Source organism: Ustilaginoidea virens, chromosome 2 (assembly GCF_000687475.1).
Source record: "Ustilaginoidea virens chromosome 2, complete sequence".
In the NCBI taxonomy this organism is placed as follows: domain Eukaryota; kingdom Fungi; phylum Ascomycota; class Sordariomycetes; order Hypocreales; family Clavicipitaceae; genus Ustilaginoidea; species Ustilaginoidea virens.
In genome coordinates, this window is record NC_057317.1 from 2,293,881 (window position 1) to 2,310,677 (window position 16,797).

Genomic DNA, 16,797 nt, shown 5'->3' on the forward strand with positions numbered 1-16,797 from the left:
GATCGAACCGAGCCCGTCAGCCTTGTGCCACTCAAACCCACTGGCCATGGCGAGTCGCGGCGGCTTGGCCCGGGGCATCTCTCTCTCCCTCTCCGTCAGCCTCCTCTTGCTGCTGTTCTGCGCCGCCGCTCAAGCATCTGTAGGAGATCGTCTGCCCTCGTTTCGCGAATGCCTCGAGGTACTATACTCATCGACACCTCATCCGTGCTGTCCCCCCCCCCCCCCAAAATCAATACTTCATAATTCAGACGAGCTGATTGCTCCGTTTCTGCAGGTCTGCCAGGCTGAAAACTGCGGATCCGGAAAGGCACACACCCCTATTCGTATGCCCCAACTCTCCGGCTTCTCTTTTCACGGAAGGAGATAGAACCCGTCGTCATCGTCATCGTCATCTTCAACCGTCATCCTTCACCGTTGGACGCAACGCGCAGCCCAATCCCCTCCGTCACGCCCTGGCTTGCAAAAAGAGGGCTAACCAAGGACTTTCTGCTAGCTCTGCTCCACCGCATCTTGCTCTGGGACTGCGCCTCCGAATGCGACTACACGTGCCAGCACATCATCACGGACCAACGCATCGCCTCCGCGGAACCCGTCGTCCAGTTCCACGGCAAATGGCCGTTCCGCCGCTTCCTCGGCATGCAGGAGCCCTTCAGCGTCCTCTTCTCCCTCGGAAACCTCTGGGCCCACCACGACGGCTTGCGCAAGATTCGCGCCCGCGTTCCCTCCACGTACACCCTGCGGCCGTTCTACATCGTCCTGGCGCACGTGGGCATGGCCAGCTGGTTCTTCAGCGCCCTCTTCCACACGCGCGATTTCCAGGCCACCGAGGAGCTGGACTACTTCGCCGCGGGGGCCAACGTCCTCTACGGCCTGTACTACACGGCCGTTCGCATCTTCCGCCTCGACCGCCCGTCTGCCCAGCGGCGAAGCGCGCTCAGGGCGTGGACTGCGATGTGTCTGGTGCTGTACCTGCTCCACGTGGCGTACCTCAAGGGCGTGAGGTGGGATTACACATACAACATGGCTGCCAATGTTGTCGTCGGCGTCGCGCAGAACATCCTGTGGACCTGGTTCAGCGTCACTAGCTACCAGAAATCCAAGAGCTTGTGGTCCATCGTGCCCGTTGCCGTGGTCGCATGGGTCATGGTGGCTATGAGCATGGAGCTCTTTGACTTTCCGCCTTGGCTGGGCTGCATCGACGCTCACAGCCTGTGGCATCTTATGACGATTGGGCCTACCGTGCTCATGTACAAGTAAGTTTCCGGGTCCTCCCTGTTCTTGGCCAACCTGACTGCCGGGGCGTGCACGTTCGACTAAGACAACCAACCCACCCCCCCCCCCCCTCCCCTGACAGCTTCTTGCTCAAGGACACGCAAGACACCATGGCTGGAACGCAGAGATACAAAGCATGAGCACTTTTGCGCGCAGACACTGCAAAGTTGGCGCTTCCAAAGCATGCATGGTTGGCAGGACAAGTTGCGATTTGCCCAACTGCTCATGTGGCCAAACGGCCAAAAATCACACTCGAAAGCGTCTTGCACGGCCAAAAAAAAGTTCGGCGTGATGCCGACAAAGGGCACACCAAAAAAAGGAAAGGAAAGGAAAGGAAAAAAAGAGAATCAAAAGGCAAGGCCGCCCACTACGTGCCCGCGCTTCCAGGCTGCAGCGCTATAAAAAAACCATCACCTCCAGCCCGTCTTGTAGCAGAGGCAGCAGCCATCGAGGCTGCAAACGTCTTACGAGCGCCTCCTTGGAACCCGTAACCGGGTCCGTCAGGGCAGCCTTGTTGCAGTCACGACAGCCATTCTTTGGCTGTTGTTTGCTTCAACGCATCTTCCCGTGGGAAAAAAGGTCACCTGACTCTGTCTGTACGGAGAAGCCATGCGAGCTCCGCAAGAAAGGAAGATGAGCAGTTGCAGCGTACTGAGAGATTTGAATTTATACAGGGACAAGCGTAGAAAAGAATCAAAAGTTACAGAAAAGAAAGTTGACCTGCTGTCTGGCTGTTCTCGGTATTCATCCTCATCAACTCGTGTAACCAAAGGGGATATCATGTACATGTATTGCGTGCTTTGTAGTAGCTTGTTTTCTGCTTTATAGCAGCTTGTTTTCTCTTTTTTTTTTCCCGTTTTTGTTCTCCTGTTCCTCTCTCATTCTTTCTGCCCTTTTCCAGATACGCAACTCATGGGCTATATGCATAAGCATGCAGGATCCCCACCTTGCTTGCACAAGGCAAGACTTGCTGCCTCGCGTTTTCCACATGACGCATCATGCACAGATAGAAAAGTTTGATGCGATAAGGGGAAAAAAGGGGGGAGGTGCTCCCCTGGGTCATCATCAGGTGCTGAGCAAATCGCGTACCGACAAGCCACGAGCATAAAGGCTAGGATTAGTGCCGCGTCTATCGCTGTTGAGCATTAGCAGAGCGGCCGTAGCTTCTTGATCGAGGTCGGATTGTGGATGTAGAGCAGGACTGGTCAAGGTCGAGCCCGAAGTCTGCGGAGCTCTACCGTGCCACCGAGGTCCAAAGGCTGGTGAAGCGCCGGCTGATGCGCTAATGCTATTGTGCCGCTGATCGGTTGACGCTGACGAGAATGATTGTTGCCGGTGACGCGCATCCTCTGGCCGCGAGCCAGGAGAGAGTGACAGTCCATGAAGGTGGTCCGGATGCCCAGGGAACAAGGGCGACGCCGTGCCTGGGTCCGACATGTCCACATCGCCCGAGGGGTCCATATGGGAAGTGGGATGATAGGCCCGAACACGAGGCAAAAAGCTTTGTCCAGCCCGGTCTCGGTTCTGGTGATCCCCATGCTGAGCCTTTAATTTAGCAATGCAGTCCTCCAGATAACGCACATAGTCGATTGAAGCCTATCAAGTTGAGACAAGTCAGTCATGGTGCGGATAGAGAAAAGCTCACCATCCCCCTCGGTGCAGCAGGGAAAACGGAGTCCAGGCAAAGGACTTTCTGCAGGCAGCGCAAACATTTGGCTTTTACAAACCTGAAGAATGGCAAGCTTGTGCATCTCGCCAGTGCAGGCCGGGATCATGCTTTTGAGTACGGCAAATTCCTCGTTCATCTTGCTTCGCCGCCGTCGCTCAATCAAGCTGTGTGCAGTCTTCCTAGCAATCCTACGTCCGGCGGCGCTGGTAGCGCTAGGCTGCGGTGGCTGCTGCTGCTGCTGCTGCTGCTGCTGCTGCTTCTGCTGCTTCTTCGCTTGAGTTGCGCTTGTGTCGGCGGCACCGCTACTCTTGTTGGTGGCAGACTTTGCGGACCCCGCCGAACCCTTCCCTCCAGTCCTGCCAGAGTCTTTGGCCGATGCGGCCGTCCCCTCGTGCATTCGAGGCTTCATTTGGATGATTTTCCTGGACCTGGTTGGGGGTGGGGGAAGAGCAAACGAACAGGTGTCGTTGTCGCCGCTGTTGCCTTTGGCAGAAGACGATCGGCGGCGCGACTTGACCGTCTCGGCCGCTTGCAACGGATATGTGGTCCGCGGGGAGGATGAAGAAAATGTAGGCGGATGAGGTACCGCCTGGGACGATGAAACGGCTTTCGAGTCCGTAGGACACGTGCGCGAGGCGTCATGAATAGCAGGCGGTGGCAGCTCAAAAGCAGCATGTATAGACGACAGCTGTTGGGCTCCGTCCTTTCCCTTGATGTCGGTAGATGAGCCAGGGGTCGGGGGAAGAAATGGTTGAGGCATCGCGAGAAGTCGCGTGAGCTCGACCGACGCGCGAAGGAAGGGTGATGGTAAAGATGATTAGTGTCAGAGTGCCCCGCAATAAATACTAAAAAAAAAAAAACTATCAATAAGAATGATGATGATGATGATGATGATGATGGTAGTGGTGGTAGTAAATGTGTGGATGGCACACGTCCGCAGACTGGCCCGGAGTCAACTGCGTGTTGGTCCAGATCGAGAAAATGGCCGTGGCTAATCGGGCTGGTCCCGAACCGAGCTTGCGTGGACGATCAGAGTGGCACAAAACGCAGGCAAGGCAAGGGGGCCAAGGCTAATGCAACCGGGATGGCAGGCGCGCGCCAGTGAACGTGAAAGCGAATTTGAGTGATTCTGCTTTCGTAATCCGAAGATTCAGGTGGTTTGGCTGACGCACCAGAGCTGCAAGCCTGGTGATCAGGCCCTTTGCAGTCTCAGTCTCGGTCCAGACCCCAACCGCAAGGGAAGCTAAACGAGCGGAGCGACGGCCTCGATGATTCCTTGCGGCCAAGATGCGCGAGTTTTGAGTTTTTGAATTTTTTTTTTCCCGCCGGAGGAGTCGGAAAGGCTGCAGCTCCCTGAGTGTGTACTCGGTACAAAGGTTCTAGTCTGGGGATTTGCCGAGCTTCTATGGGCCGAGTCGAGTGATGGCAGTACAGCGAAAGGCGGAGATGCCAGCGTCAGCGGCCCGAGCTTGAGCGGGATCAGGGCCAACTTGAAGAGCAGGCGTCGAAGGATAAAGCAGAATCAGACATCAGAGGCCGCAAGCGAAACGTGTGTCTCGGATATCTGCGTGTTGCGTCATGAGAGACTTGACGACGGCTTTCGGGATGTGGGCAGTTGGGCAGGCAGGTAGGTAGGTAGGTAGGTATGCAGAGAGACGAGATGGGCAAAAGAGGAGACGGATGAATGATGAGACTGGGGCATGAGTCGAGGCGAGAATCCCCAGGCCCGTCGGCCCATTTCCGCCCCCATTTCTCTATTTCTCTTGGGGGTCGTCCTTATCCCGCTGATTCGGATGGCACCAACCCGTTGTCACAAGCAAAGCAGGGAGGGGAGAGCGGGGGAATGGCACGGCAAGGCAAGAGCGACAGCAAGAGCAACAGCAAGAGCAACAGCAAGAGCAACAGCAAGATCCAGTCAACAGCAACAGCCAGAACAACAGCAACAGCAACAGCAACAGCAAGAGCAGCAAGCAGGTTGCAACATTGCGCCTGCCATTGTTGTTGCATCGCATTGTCGCTTGACCCACCAGCCGCGCGGATTGACCAAGCATCGCCGAGGGAATGGTCGCGTGCTCCCCCAGCTCGCTGCCGCGTGCTGGCCAATCAGAACTCGGCATCAAGCCATGTGTTCGCCCGATTCGTTCCGTCATGGGCAGGCCATTTGCACCATTTGCACCACGGCGGGGCGGGGGGGCGGGGAGTTGGCAGTTCAGTTCCTCCGTCAGTACTGTACTCCGTACTCCGTACTCCGCTTGGGTACCATGCAGATGTCGGTAGATGCCTACCTCCTAGGTACCTGTACCTAAGCGCTACGGACTCGGAAGCAAGGTTGGTGCCAGGGGCTCCTGGCGCCGAGAGCAGGGCCCCGTTGGGTACGGAGTACCCCGATCGCAACCCTGCGCCATCGAGCCCAGTTGCGTGCGGCCTGTCGTGTGAGGTGTCGTGTGAGGTGTGTGAGGTTGTCGTGCGAGGCTGTCGTGTGTCGTGTGTCGTGTGTCGTGTGAGGCCTGGTTGAGCCAGCACGTGCTCAAAAGAACCCCCCAAGTCTCTCGTTCCCCCGGCGCCCCCCATCGCCCCATCCACATCCACATCCACATCCACATCCACATCCACATCCACATCCACATCCACATCCACATCCACATCCACCCACCCGAGGGAACGCACCAGACATCCATCTCTCCCGTCATCCCGATGCCGTTCTCATCTTGAACAACCAGACCGATTGCCGGCGACGGCTCAGGACTGCGCGCCCTGGGTCCCTGGTGCCAAAGCGGCTCCACTTGGCTGATTTTCATCCCACAATGCCAAGTAAATAAATAGCCATGCTGATCCTGTCCATCTGTCCCACGGAAAAGGCGGCCTCGGTAGAGAAAAGGGTTGGCAAAAACCAACGCTGGTTAGCTCAGGCCCTATTTTCGTGTCTGCGGTGTCAATTCCTTCCGGTTGCCGCTCATCATAGAGTTAGGCGGATGATGAGACATAACCCCGACCAAGATGAAGCTCGCCACCATGGCAGAGCAGTCACCACGCACCTATGCAGCAACAAACAGAACCGCGTGCTGCAACCAGAAACAAAGAGTTGCCCCGCTTCATATGTGAGATCGTAATTAGGGGCCTACCTAGGTTCATACCTGTAGCTCCCAAGTTTCTTCAGCCCCTAGTAATTTGCACCCGTGGCAAGTAAATGTAAACTCCGTTTCAACCGCTAGATTGCTCAATGTCGCCAATTCTCATGCTGCCCTCACCTTCCCCCTTCGGCCTTGCTCCTTTTCACCATGATTCTCTCACTCTGTCTCTTTCTTTGTTTTTTATTCCCTCCTCTCTCTTGGCTGCAAAACTCAACATCCCCGACTCCCGTCCGCGCTTATACTTGGTTACTCGGATACGCGACTTGATTCGTGGCATTAAACTCCTCCTTCAGAGCGCGAATGTTGACAAATCGAGTCAGCAAGTTGGAGCTACCGGCCTTGTCGTCGGTGCCAGAAGCACGAGCGCCCCCAAAGGCCTGCTGACCAACAACAGCCCCAGTACTCTTGCAGTTGATGTAAAAGTTGCCGGCAGCGTTGCGCAGCTTGTCCTCGGCAAGACGGATAGCCTCGCGGTCGCTGGCAAAGATGGCACCGGTCAAACCGTACTCGGAGGTGGAATCGACAAGCTCGCAAGCCCTGCTGAAGGCATCACGAGCGGCATCGTCGTAGACGTACGCGGTCAGAATGGGGCCGAAGAACTCGGTGGACAAGAACTTGTGGGCCGGGTTGGTAGTCTTGAAAACGGTCGGGTGGACGTAGTAGCCCTTGGAGGAGTCGTACTTGCCGCCAGCAACAAGCTCAATCTCCTTGTCCGCCCTGGCCTCGTCGATGGCTCCCGACAGCTTCTTGAAGGAAGCCGCGTGGATGACGGGACCGCAAAAGTTCTGGTGGTTCCAGGGCTCGCCGACGCTCAGCTTCTCCACCTCGGCAACAAGCTTCTTCTTGAACTCGGGCCACACAGATTTTGCAACGTAGAGGCGGGAAGTGGCGCTGCACTTCTGGCCCTGGAACTCAAAAGCCCCGCGAACGGTGTGCGCGACGGCATTGTCAAGATCGGCCGAAGGGTGAATCAGGTGGAAGTTCTTGCCGCCAGTCTCGCCGACAATTCGGGGATAGGATCGGTAGCGGCCCTCGACAACACCCTCGCCAATGGCACCGTACAGCTTGCGGAAAATGGCGGTGCTGCCCGTGTAGTGGAGAGCGGCAAACTCCTTGTGGGCGAGAACGGTCTTGGTGACCTCTTCGGGGTTGCCCGGGACAAACTGAATGACATTCTTGGGCAGACCGGCTTCAAGCAGGATCTGATAGACGAGCCAGTTGGAGGCAATGGCGAAGTCGCTTGGCTTCCAGACGACAACGTTGCCCATGAGGGCCGGGGCGCCGGGCAGGTTGCCGGCAATGGCCGTAAAGTTGAAGGGACTCACGGCGTACACGAAACCCTCCAGAGGGCGGTACTCGAGGCGGTTCCACGAGCCTGGAGAGTTGTGCTCGGGTTGCTGGGAGAGGAGCTCCTGAGCGTAGTGTACGTTGAAACGGAAGAAGTCGGCCAGCTCGGCAGCAGCGTCAATCTCGGCCTGCCAGGCATTCTTGCCCTGGCCAAGGACGGTGGCAGCCATGATGTCGTAACGGTACTTGTTGGCCACGAGATCGGCGGCTTTGAGGAAGACGGCGGCGCGGTCGGAGAAGGGAAGAGCCTCCCACGCGGGCTTGGCGGCCAGAGCGGCATCGATGGCCTTGCTGACGTCGGCGGGAGTGGCGGTGTGGTAGTTGGCGACTCTGCTGGAGTGGTCCGACGGGTTGAGCTGGTGAGAGACTGCAGAGGTTTTGATCTGGACCGAGGCAAAGAACCGAGAACGGCACGGTTAGCCATGTCTGGGTCCCGACCGGCTTTGTTTGACCTCGGGAGGGTTGTTTGGGGACGGGAGTACACTGCAATTGAAGCTGCAATTGAAGCAGCAAGTTCACACAAACTCACCTCTTTGCCGCCGACAACAACGGGGACCTCGATGGGCACCTTTTTCCTGTAGTTTGCGACGGCAGCGGTCAGGTCCTTGCGCTGAGCACTGCCCTTGGCGTAGTGATGCTGCAAAAGGCGAAGACTGTCAGTCGGGATGCCGGCTCCCCCGACACGCACGAGCTGAAAAGGGAAACCGGCCTCGGCCGTCGAGGGTGCGCCTGCAATTGGATTCTTACGTTGGGTTCGTTGGCCACCTTGGGTGTTTTGAAGGTGGCAAGAGTGCCCATGCTCATGCGTTGGGACGTCCGGCCAGCAGAGCGCAAGCTCTGAGCAGCGGAAGCCTTGCCAAGAAGGACGGACTTCATGACGATTGCTGAATGACAAGTGCCGGATGGCGGTGGATGAGGACGAAGAAATCTAGATCAATCCAACCAACTAGCCAAAAAAAAAAAATATGAAAACAATTAAAAAAAAAAAAAAAAAAAAAAAAAAAGGAACAGTCAATCACGACAAGACGAGAGACGCAAGATGCAAGGTGCAAGGTGCAAAACGGCGAGAGGTGGCTTGCCTGCCGACTGTGACCGTGACCGCTGTGACCCGCTGTGACTGCTGTGACTGAGTGACCGCTGTGACTGGCCTGCTGCTGCTCTGCTCGTTCTTTTCTTGCAGGCAGCAAGCTCCCGGATCCACCGCAACGTCGGCTTCTGGCGGTTTAGCCATGCGCAATTCGTGGGGCCCCGCTGCCCCCCCCCCCTTTGTTGGGTTGGAATATGGATGATAAGAAGTGGAGCACTTGTTAGAACGAGCTTATCACATATCCTTACCTATATACATAGACACTCCACCGTCACATATCCTAGCTTAGCTCAATCAAGCCTCCTTCATACTGTATCACATCGAGGGTACAGGTCAACCGACCTGTGTCCCCCCCTTGTCATCCGACCCCCCCATAATAACTTAACTGACCTGACCATTGCTGTGGGCTATACTCTTAATATAATTGGTTTATTAGGGAATAGTGGGGTCAGGTCACTTTACATAGAATACTATATAGAGAAGTACTTCCTCTGCTATTTTACTAGGTTCCTAGGTAGGGGTTGTCGGAATCGCTGTCGTAAGGTGCCCAATTGGGCACATTGCGACGAATATGCCGCGCACACCCGTTGGGCACGATGTGGCCACTTTTGCCCCTTTTACCCCTGTGCCCCTGAGCCCGGTAGGGCATGCAGGCAGCCCGGCCCGACCGCGCCGATGCACGTGACTACGGCACGCACAAAAAGGCCATATTGTGTAATATCTCTTTTGCTTCCTTTCTTTCCTCTGAGTTAGTCAGTCATAATCAAAGAAGAACCATACCTTTAACCGGTGACCCTACAGTACATGATACCACGCGCGCGACCCTACGTATAACTGGGTACCCCGAGTTTATATCAACAGGGGTACCTAGTAAAAGAAATTAAAGAAGTCACTTTCTATAGAAAGATATAGAGAGAAGTACTTTCTCTGCTATTTTATTAGGTTCTTATATAAGGGTGCCTAATATAAGAAATGAAATAAGTCACTTTATATAGAAATATATATATAAAGGTACCTACCTCTCTTTTTATCCCTAGTACCTACTAGGTAGGTAGGTACCTAGGTACCTAGGTACTAGGCATTTAGTAGAAGTATTAGAAGTCACTTTATATAGAAAAATATATATAAAGGTACTTCTTTCTACTATAGTACCTAAGTACCTAAGAGGTATATACCTAATAAAAAGAAAGGAAGTCGCTTTCTATAGAAAAGTCTATATAAAGGTACTTGATTTTCTTCTAATACTAGGTTCTTAGGTAGGGATACTAAATAAAAATATAATAGAAGTCACTTTCTATAGAAAAATATATATAAAGATACTTATAGTCTAGTGGCTACTGTAGATTAAAGGATCTACTACTCTTTATTAGCGTATCTCTATATTAGGAAAGAGCCTTGGTCAGGTCAGTTAAGTTATTATGGGGGGTCGAATGACAAGGGGGGGGCATAGGTCGGTTGATATGTAGTCTCGTATCACATCGTGCCCCTCACAGAGCTATAACAATTCAACCTTCCTACAACCCACTACATATATTTCGGCCCCATGGTCAGTAGAATTATTTCACCCCCCATGGGCGCTCTAGCTCCGGGTGCTTGCCGAACTCGGCGCCGACTCGCGCCCAGCTGAATAATTAGGCCGGGTCAATCCCTACGCGCAGGCAGGCACAGCCGCCCTTATTCTACATAGCCAAGGCGCTTGTAAAGTCTGCAGCGCGCCCTCGCAGCAATCTGCAAAACCCGCGGCCGACGCCGAGTCCATGATGAACGACCTGCAATCAATCTCCAAATGGGGAAACGGGGGCAAAAGAGTAGACCAAGCGTTTACTTGAGGGTCGAGCATTTCATCATACATATTATGTACTTCCCCATAGTTCGTGAGCCACGCCTCCAGCTCTTCTCATCAAACGATAAAAACGACCTCGTATTACATACCTACCCACAGTTTCAGGCAGTACCTTGTCCCCGTTCTTTTTTCACTGCCGCACCTTCTGTGACGCGACAAGCAGTTATTCACAGGCATCGCAAATAAATACCAGAGTAGCCTTATTTACTCTCATCCTCACTGCTCCTCGGCATCGCGGGTTTTTTTTGCTGAGCGCAGAGTCCGTGCGTCAAAGGAAAACCCGTCCCTACCTACAATGTCTCGTCTCATTGCGTAGTCACCGGCCGCGAGCTTGACCCGGCAGGCCGGCTGGATACCAGCGAACCACGAGTCGCCGGCTTTTCGTAGCGTAGCAGTGGCACCGTCAGGCCATACGCCTGGGTCTTGCCCTCGGCACTGTGCTGGTCAATCTCGACGTTGACGCGAATGTCAAGACTGCCGTCGTTGCCGCGGCCATGAGCATCAGAAGCCGACTCGTGCTCGGTTCCTGCGCGAATCTCGCCCTCGTGCAGCTCGGAGTGACCGTCACGCCCGCCAAACCAAGGCTTCTCCTGACCGTCGTTACCAGCAGCAAAGGCTCCGTTCCTGCCGGAGGCGTTGGGGGAGTTCTCAGTCAGCATGGCATAGTTTCGGCTTGGCATGGTGCAGTGATTACGGTCCGCCGTCTTGTTCGACCCGCCCGGATCTTTGTTGAACAAGTCCAGCAGCGTTTCGTCCGTCTGGTCATTCAGGTGGTGAATCTTGTTTCGCCTCGCCAACAGATTGGCAACTGCCTGCGGAGGGGGCTTGTTCACAATGGCCGAAGAAACCACATTGGCCATGTAACGGCAGTCCCTCTCGACCGGCAGATTCAGCTTCGGGTTTGAGTAGAATCGACCCAACGCTGCCAAATGTACGTCGCCACCCAGTATCGTCACTCGAACAGAAAACTCGGCCGATATCTTCTGCAGCTCTTCGATGAGGTTTCTTCGCTCGAGCTTATGCGTCTTTGCGGTGTAGTGGTCGTCCAGATCGTCAAGGAGATCGACACTACCGTCAAACTGATTGAACAGACCACCGCCAACACCGAAACGACGATGCAAGAACTTGACAGGTCCTATAAATGGGCTGCGGAGGATGTTTTCGAGCCAAGTGAGGCGCTGACGCCGGTGTGTTAGTTTCGGAGCTCTCACTCACGACGTTTGGACGGTCGGTTGTTTGTACCTACAGGATACGCAATGGGGATGCCAAGGAGAAGGATCAAGTGCCTGATTGGGCGCCCAGTGTTGGCAGCTTCTGCGAGCTCGCCTCGAAGCCTGTTGAAAATGAGCCCATACGTCTCTGGATAATTTACTTGATGACGGGTCCGCTGAGCAGGGAAGAAGATCAAGTTAGCCGCAGTGAAACCGGTCGACGGGGGAGCCCGGTGGACCTACCTCGGTTCGTGCATCAATTCCTAGCAGGGCCATACGGGCACCAAGGCGGCAAAAGATGTTGATGGAGTGTTCCGCTACATACGGACCGGGCTTGGTCCCTACGATGTATTGCTCCCCCATCCTGGGTTCCGCAACAAAAGTATTCATCATCTGATTGGGATCCGCACCAGCGCTCTCACCATTGGCTTGGACATGGTCAGAAGTGTAGGTTGACACCGGAGGGGGTAAGTGATGCTGGAAGAGGAGGTAGTATTTGTGAGCCGTGCCGCCGATTCCACGGAATACGTCGCATCGCATGAAACTGTCGACGTAAGAGCCGAATCCATCAATGATCTGTCGGACCTGTCAGTGCCACTCGTCAAACTCCTCCTCAGAACTTCCAATAGCTGGTCTGCCCGCACGCACATCATGGTCATCCCAGATGTTAACTTGGGGAATTTGCCCATTGGCCAAAGCGAACGGCTCGGAATTGTACCATCGTATGTAATTCTTCAGGTAGTAATCGTCGCATTCTGACCTCAAGCCCTCTGGAAATGGATATTCAGCCCTCTTCTTGGGATTTCTAATTTCGGTCCATGTACGGAGAGGGCCGTTGACCCTGATGCCGTCGTTGTAGATTTGATCACCACCGCCTAGCATGACGTGGAAGGGTGTTCTCTCATGCTTGCGCATTACATCTTTCCACAGGGGAGCGCCGCTGAAGGCTTCTTCATCCGTGCCGACGCTGAAGCCGTTGCACGAGTGGAACATGACGCGCATGGACTCGTCGGCGGCCGGAACGAAAAAGCTGTTGAACCGCGGCTTGTGTTCCTTGGAGTACCGCATGTCGGGAATCACGTACTCATACTTGACTTCTTGGGCCTCGATGGGAACCTGAATCTCAAACGCCCAAAACGTATTTCTGGCGTCAGAATACAGGCGATGGGGCTCAAATCGAGTTTCTGGAGTCGTGTTTCGGTCGGCGCACTCGTCAGTTCCGTTCTCTGGGGGTGCGCCAGCCATGAGCTTCCGGGCGTCGCCCAAGCGACGGAGTAGTAGGGAAGGTTGATATAGAACATGTTTCCCGCCGCCTTTGGCAACGATCAGAACGCTTCCATGCCAGCGATTTTGGTCCATGCGGCGGTAGTTGAGCAAAGGACCACACACGATTTCCTTGCCGTCTGGCTGGGCTTCGGCGCGACCGTCGGTTTCGGCTTCGTGTCCGGTTGGCTGTGTAACAGCTACGGTGATGGGTTGGAAGTTGCCGCCACCACTGGGATCTTCAGGTGGATCAATTCTGGAAGAGTTGAGGAAGTTGGCCAAGTCGCCAGTCGTTTCGGTAGACACCGGTTCGCGGGCTTGAGCGGCATGATGAGCGGCGTGTCGTCGGTAAGCCGACGACTCTTGATGTCGCCATCTGCTGGCGGACATGTGGGGGTTGTACTCGGCATCATCTTGATGACGAGCGTCATCGCCATCGTGTTGGTATGCCATGCTTTCGAGGTGCACCTCGAGTGCCCGTTTGTTGATTCGTCAGGTCGTCGGCAATGCGATTTGCGCGCGTGAAAATTCGGGAGCAAAACCAACTATGATTGCTGGCTGGAGGGAACTCTGCCCACCCGGTTATTTTCAGCTCAGAAATGGTGTAGCTAGCAAGCTAGTTCGTCTGGCGCGTTTTCTGGCACGTTTTTCTGTTTTTCTTTTGTTTCCGTCCGGCTCCGCACGTCAATTTCATGTTCAAGTACGTCACACGGTCACTTCGATACGCCCTAGTCGAAGCCGCGAAACTGAAGCGCGCCTGGGCCGGGGTGTCCTGGGCCTGGATTCATGTTAAATTTGCCATGGGAAGGGAAGCGGCCGTAGCTAGCGCAAAGATCCATGTAGCGGTAGGCCGAGGAGTTGGTCGGCTGAGCTTGTGGGAAAAGCTGGACTGACTGGTCTGGTGAGAAATTAAGACACCGCATGTGGGATTGAGACAGAGAGGCCCCCCAGACCTCTGAGAGTCCTGCCTGGCTGAGCCCTTCCTGGCCGGCGTTCAGGCATGACGATACAGAACCGTCCAGCTTGAGGCGCTATCGGAGCCCCACCTTGGCGGCCGAGCAGGCGCTAGGGCCGGTTAGGGAAAGCCTGCCAGCTGTGGCTAGGCAAAGGTCAACAACTGGCTGCCGGCTGGCAGGGCACAAGGCACGGACTAATCTGACTATTTCCTGCCAACAACCCCTGGCCGTGGTCTCGGACGAGTTTTGATAAGTGAAGCCGCCAGACGCATCAGCCTTTCACATCAACTGGTCTGCTGTCCTGATCATAAGTATAAGCACTTGCTTTGCCACTACTGAGTCCTGGCTGATGAGTGTGAGTGGCATACGTTTACTTTTCTTGGCACTCGGGCTCCCACCTGTCCAATTTAGCAGGGTTACAGGTTACATACAGGCTTCAGGCCCCTGTTGCACAAACGGAACCGAAAAAGGGAAAAGCGCGGCCTTACGTAATCAGTTTGCCCCGTTCTGGTTGTGTTCCTGAAAATTCTTTTCTCGTCAATCTTCCTCCCGAGTCACGACAACCCTTCTTCATCCCTTTTCTTCTTCTGCAAACAAGAAAGGGGCACAGATGATTTTTCTTTTCTGCACACCGACGTACCGTCAGGTCAGGCCTCGATTTGCACTCCTCTGCGGCATTGCTTCAGTGCTTCTTAGACCAACCGTTGGGAAGGAATCGAAAATCCCCCTCCCCGCCCCCCATTGGCCGTTCTCTCTGCGGTCAATCACCGTGACCAAAACAACGAGCCCAACGTTCTCAGAGAAAGAGCACCATGCCCTGCTTGCTGAATTGCGCGAGAGCGGAAGCAAGAAGAGGAATGGCGGTGGCCCGGCAAGTCGTTCGTCCCAAGGTCCGTCTAGGACAGGTAGGAAGGAAGAGGTGAATTGCTGCCAACCGTAGCCTTGATCAAGGTGTGATGTTTCTTTATTTCCCCCCCCCCCACGGCATATGTGTGTACGGCGGTGGGCTATTTCTGTGCTCCAACTGCTGAAGGATGAATCAAACGTGCCAAGAACAAAAGCTTCCCTGTCATTACCAAACACCGGCGGTCTCGTATCCTACGGCTTTGGTGCATGAAGACGAGGAAACATTTCCCAACCAATGCATGGGGCTTTCTGTATTCTGCTTGCCGACGTGGATCCTGGACATGGCAATAGGCGCAGTCAGTCTTGTCTGCATGCCTGTGCAACACGCACCACGTACTTTGCTGCCAATATGCGTGCGGCTGCTTTCCGAAGCCCTGGAGAGTCAACTTCTTATCATTAGTGGCGGGAGAGGACGTCAAAACATGGCACTTCCGCGAGCGGGTTGATTGCTTCTCGAGCACACGCCCCCGCAACAGGTGTTTTTATCATGCATCATGTTCCCGAGTCTTTTGGTCTCTTGGAGGAAGGATTTGGCTACCCGCAGCGGGATGCCTGTCGGCAAGCCGAGGCAAACCTATCAACCATGCCTTTACTCATCGGGTCATTGACGCTGAATCAGGCACCCAAGTGGCGAAGTAGAAGAAGGCGACGCGACTTTGATGACGGCATCTCCTTGAAGCGCAGCGAAGGGAGCGGCCGAAGCAATGTAAAATCACGTCATTACACGGCTCATTATCGTGCATGACCAAAAACGAGGAAAAGGAGCAGAGAGCAGAGAGCAAGCAGAGAAGGAGACGGGACAAAAATGGAGAGAGGAGAAAAGTAGCGGACGGAGAGATGACCTGCAGCGAGGTTGTAATGGGAACATTCATCATCTGACATGACCGCTATCGGTCGACCAGGTTAAAATAGCCAGCAAAGGGGTGCTCGTAACCCCAGTTGACTGACGAGCTGGTGCAAAGCTGGGTTTGGTCAGTCAGCGAGTGCTGTTTACATTTAAGCAAGTACCAGCAGTACGGAGTAGTACTCTGGCTGTCACGAACCGCGCTGCCCTGATGGCAAAAAAGCATTGACGCCAATGATGTGACGCGCCGCCATGATGCGAAAGCGGGCCCCAAGCTCATGACGCCGCAATGACTAATGAATGAATGGCAAACCAGCGTGCCAACTGGGCTACCTTGCTTGGGTGGGGTGGGTGGTGGTTTGGAATCAATCATTTTAGATTTACGTTTGTTACTCTTTGGTGTTTTCATTTCTGCATTAATAAAATACCAATACTACTATTCCAAAATCATTTTCTTGCTCTACATTTAAATCTCATCATACCAGACCGGGGGGGGCGCTTTTCTTGATCCCCATGCATGCATGGTTGGAAAGGGCCATGGGCTGCAGAGCACCGGGGGCAACTCGAAAACTCATTATTGTTGTTCCCGTTATTGTTGCTAGCTCCCTCCTATGGCATAGCTCCCTGGGAGCTCATTAGGAAGGTGACATGAATAGGTAGTGAGCGCTCTTGGCGCCAACCATTTGAGACAATCGAGCCATGACGGGTAAGGACTGGAGTGCAGAGCACAGACTAGAGAGCAGGGAGAGCGAACTTGGTGGGCATCAGAGCCGCAGAGGGAACGGATGGCGAGGAGTCAGGACTCGGCACCAAAAAAATCCCCCAGTTGATTGGTGTCTGGGATGTGTGGACTGATGGCATCGACAGAAGAAGCAATGAGCTGGGCCACCTGGGCCGCAGGGAGGGACAAGGCAAGAAGAGGAAGGAATGGGGTTTTACGAAGTAGACGGATCAGATTGACGGGACATGTGGTCGTGCAACCCAGTCAATTTACAGACCTCATTACATTACATGGCATTGGTGGTATGGTATCATGGTCAATCGCAGGTGCTGACGTACAAGGTTAGGTTAGGGACTGAGGAGCTGGAACTATGCGAGCAGATTTGACTGGCACACGTCAATTTCCACGTCGGTCGGGACAGGGGGAGGAGGGGCGGGCCAATGCGCGCTTATCAGCAAGCCCTCTTGTGCGGGATCAAGCTTGAGAAGACATTGATCAAATGGAACTGAAAACCAAGCCGTCCACGACATGCTGCAAATGCAAAACA

General features: G+C 54.4%; 5 protein-coding genes across 5 annotated transcripts; 2 read left to right on the forward strand and 3 right to left on the reverse strand.

Annotated features, from left to right (window-relative positions):
- Nucleotides 1-46: 46 nt before the first annotated feature.
- UV8b_02376 (uncharacterized protein) lies at nucleotides 47-1,412 on the forward strand (the record flags this gene model as incomplete). Its single annotated transcript, XM_043139874.1, has 4 exons — nucleotides 47-178; nucleotides 275-323; nucleotides 494-1,253; nucleotides 1,355-1,412. 4 exons carry the CDS (start codon nucleotides 47-49, stop codon nucleotides 1,410-1,412), a joined length of 999 nt encoding a protein of 332 aa, XP_042995808.1.
- Nucleotides 1,413-2,337: 925 nt separating this feature from the next.
- On the reverse strand, nucleotides 2,338-3,701 carry UV8b_02377 (uncharacterized protein; the record flags this gene model as incomplete). Its single annotated transcript, XM_043139875.1, has 2 exons — nucleotides 2,338-2,868; nucleotides 3,000-3,701. 2 exons carry the CDS (start codon nucleotides 3,699-3,701, stop codon nucleotides 2,338-2,340), a joined length of 1,233 nt encoding a protein of 410 aa, XP_042995809.1.
- A 2,607-nt stretch (nucleotides 3,702-6,308) lies between these two features.
- On the reverse strand, nucleotides 6,309-8,295 carry UV8b_02378 (uncharacterized protein; the record flags this gene model as incomplete). Its single annotated transcript, XM_043139876.1, has 3 exons — nucleotides 6,309-7,802; nucleotides 7,949-8,056; nucleotides 8,167-8,295. The coding sequence occupies 3 exons, from the start codon at nucleotides 8,293-8,295 to the stop codon at nucleotides 6,309-6,311; spliced, it is 1,731 nt and encodes a 576-aa protein (XP_042995810.1).
- A 2,359-nt stretch (nucleotides 8,296-10,654) lies between these two features.
- On the reverse strand, nucleotides 10,655-13,276 carry UV8b_02379 (uncharacterized protein; the record flags this gene model as incomplete). The annotated part of the gene is made up of 4 exons (XM_043139877.1): nucleotides 10,655-11,527; nucleotides 11,596-11,736; nucleotides 11,804-12,136; nucleotides 12,209-13,276. The coding sequence occupies 4 exons, from the start codon at nucleotides 13,274-13,276 to the stop codon at nucleotides 10,655-10,657; spliced, it is 2,415 nt and encodes an 804-aa protein (XP_042995811.1).
- Nucleotides 13,277-14,389: 1,113 nt separating this feature from the next.
- Nucleotides 14,390-15,430, forward strand: UV8b_02380 (uncharacterized protein; the record flags this gene model as incomplete). Its single annotated transcript, XM_043139878.1, has 3 exons — nucleotides 14,390-14,684; nucleotides 14,833-14,981; nucleotides 15,086-15,430. 3 exons carry the CDS (start codon nucleotides 14,390-14,392, stop codon nucleotides 15,428-15,430), a joined length of 789 nt encoding a protein of 262 aa, XP_042995812.1.
- Nucleotides 15,431-16,797: the final 1,367 nt, after the last annotated feature.